Here is a 1,383-nt window from a genome sequence, read left to right as displayed (position 1 = left end):
CACTCCCAGCAGCTCCTCTGCCACTGCAGCCCTGGGTACACAGGTGGGTACCTGCCAGGGCACACTCAGTGCCTGCTGGGGTGCCCTGTCCCCAGGCACTGCCCAGCGCTCTGTGTCAGCAGGTTCCCGCTGTGATGAGTGTGCCCCTGGGTACTATGGGGACCCTCTGCAGGGCGGGCGCTGCCTGCCCTGCCAGTGCCACGATAACATCGATGTGACGGACCCGGAGGCGTGTGACCGGCGCACAGGGCAGTGCCTGCGCTGCCTCTACAACACCGCAGGGCCCCACTGCGCCGAGTGCCAGCCCGGCTTCTACGGGGATGCCACACGACACAGCTGCAGGCGTGAGTACCCACTGCCTGCCAAGACAGACACAGACTTGTCTCCAGGCCCTGACACGTCCTTGGGGACCATGTGCACCAATGGCTGCCCCTGCTTTTGCACAGGGCTGTGGAGTCCCTGCAGCCCTGCCCTGTAACAGGATTGTCTCCTCTGCTCAGGCCCAGCACTGTGGCCCAGTCCCTGTCACCATGTCCAACTTATTCCATCCCATCTATATCCTATTCTCATGCCCATTCTTGTCCCCATTGCCATCCCATCCCCGCTGCCATCCATCTCTCCCCATCCTGTCCTTATTCCAGCTCTATCCTGACCCTGGTCCCATCTCCATCCCATCCCCACCAGTGATCCTTATGCTGCACACATTCCACCTCCATCCAGTCTCCACCCCATCCTTGTCCAATCTCTGTCTCCATCCTGCTTCCATCCTCATCTATCATCATCCCGCTCCTGCTCTGTCAGAACTTCCATCCCATCTCCATCCCAATCTCATTCCCATCCTTAACCTCATTCCCTCAACTCTATCTCTGCTCAGTGCCTCTTGGTTCCAGGTTGCTCCTGCAACCCCCTGGGCACTGATGCCAGCACCTGTGGGCCCCAGCAGTGCCACTGTGACAGGCAGAGTGGGCAGTGCCACTGCCTGCCCCATGTGGAGGGCCAGAGCTGTGACCGCTGCAGCCCCAACTACTGGAACCTGGCCAGTGGGCAAGGCTGCCAGCCTTGTGCCTGCCACCCCCAGCACTCCCTGACACCCACCTGCAACCAGGTGAGACACGACAGGGACAGGGGTTGGGGGATGGGATGGGGCTGGGGGTGTGCTGCAGCAGTGCCAGCCTCGGCCATGCCATGTCTGTCAGTTCACAGGGCAGTGTTCCTGCCGGCCAGGCTTTGGTGGCCGCACTTGCACCGACTGCCAGGAGCACCACTGGGGTGACCCGTGGCAGCAGTGCCGAGGTGAGAGCCGGTGCCAGTGGGGGGACCACAGTGGAGCCTGTGGTGCCCTGACACTATTTTCCCTGCAGCCTGTGACTGCGACCCCCCTGG

General features: G+C 62.1%; 1 protein-coding gene across 1 annotated transcript in view; it reads left to right on the top strand.

Annotated features, from left to right (window-relative positions):
• The window catches only part of LOC102039808 (laminin subunit beta-2), a gene marked incomplete at its 5' end in the record, with an annotated part of 11,582 nt that overhangs the window by 6,565 nt on the left and 3,634 nt on the right, over positions 1-1,383 (top strand). Inside the window, 5 exons of the mRNA XM_031056320.1 lie at positions 4-43; positions 123-344; positions 891-1,105; positions 1,197-1,293; positions 1,362-1,381. Coding sequence (XP_030912180.1) covers positions 4-43; positions 123-344; positions 891-1,105; positions 1,197-1,293; positions 1,362-1,381 — 594 coding nt within the window. The remainder of the gene's footprint in view (positions 1-3; positions 44-122; positions 345-890; positions 1,106-1,196; positions 1,294-1,361; positions 1,382-1,383) is intronic.

This window comes from Geospiza fortis, unplaced genomic scaffold (assembly GCF_000277835.1).
Source record: "Geospiza fortis unplaced genomic scaffold, GeoFor_1.0 scaffold70, whole genome shotgun sequence".
Taxonomy (NCBI): Eukaryota; Metazoa; Chordata; class Aves; order Passeriformes; family Thraupidae; genus Geospiza; species Geospiza fortis.
Note: the sequence above shows the minus strand (reverse complement) of the source record. Positions and strands in the feature narration are given on the sequence as shown.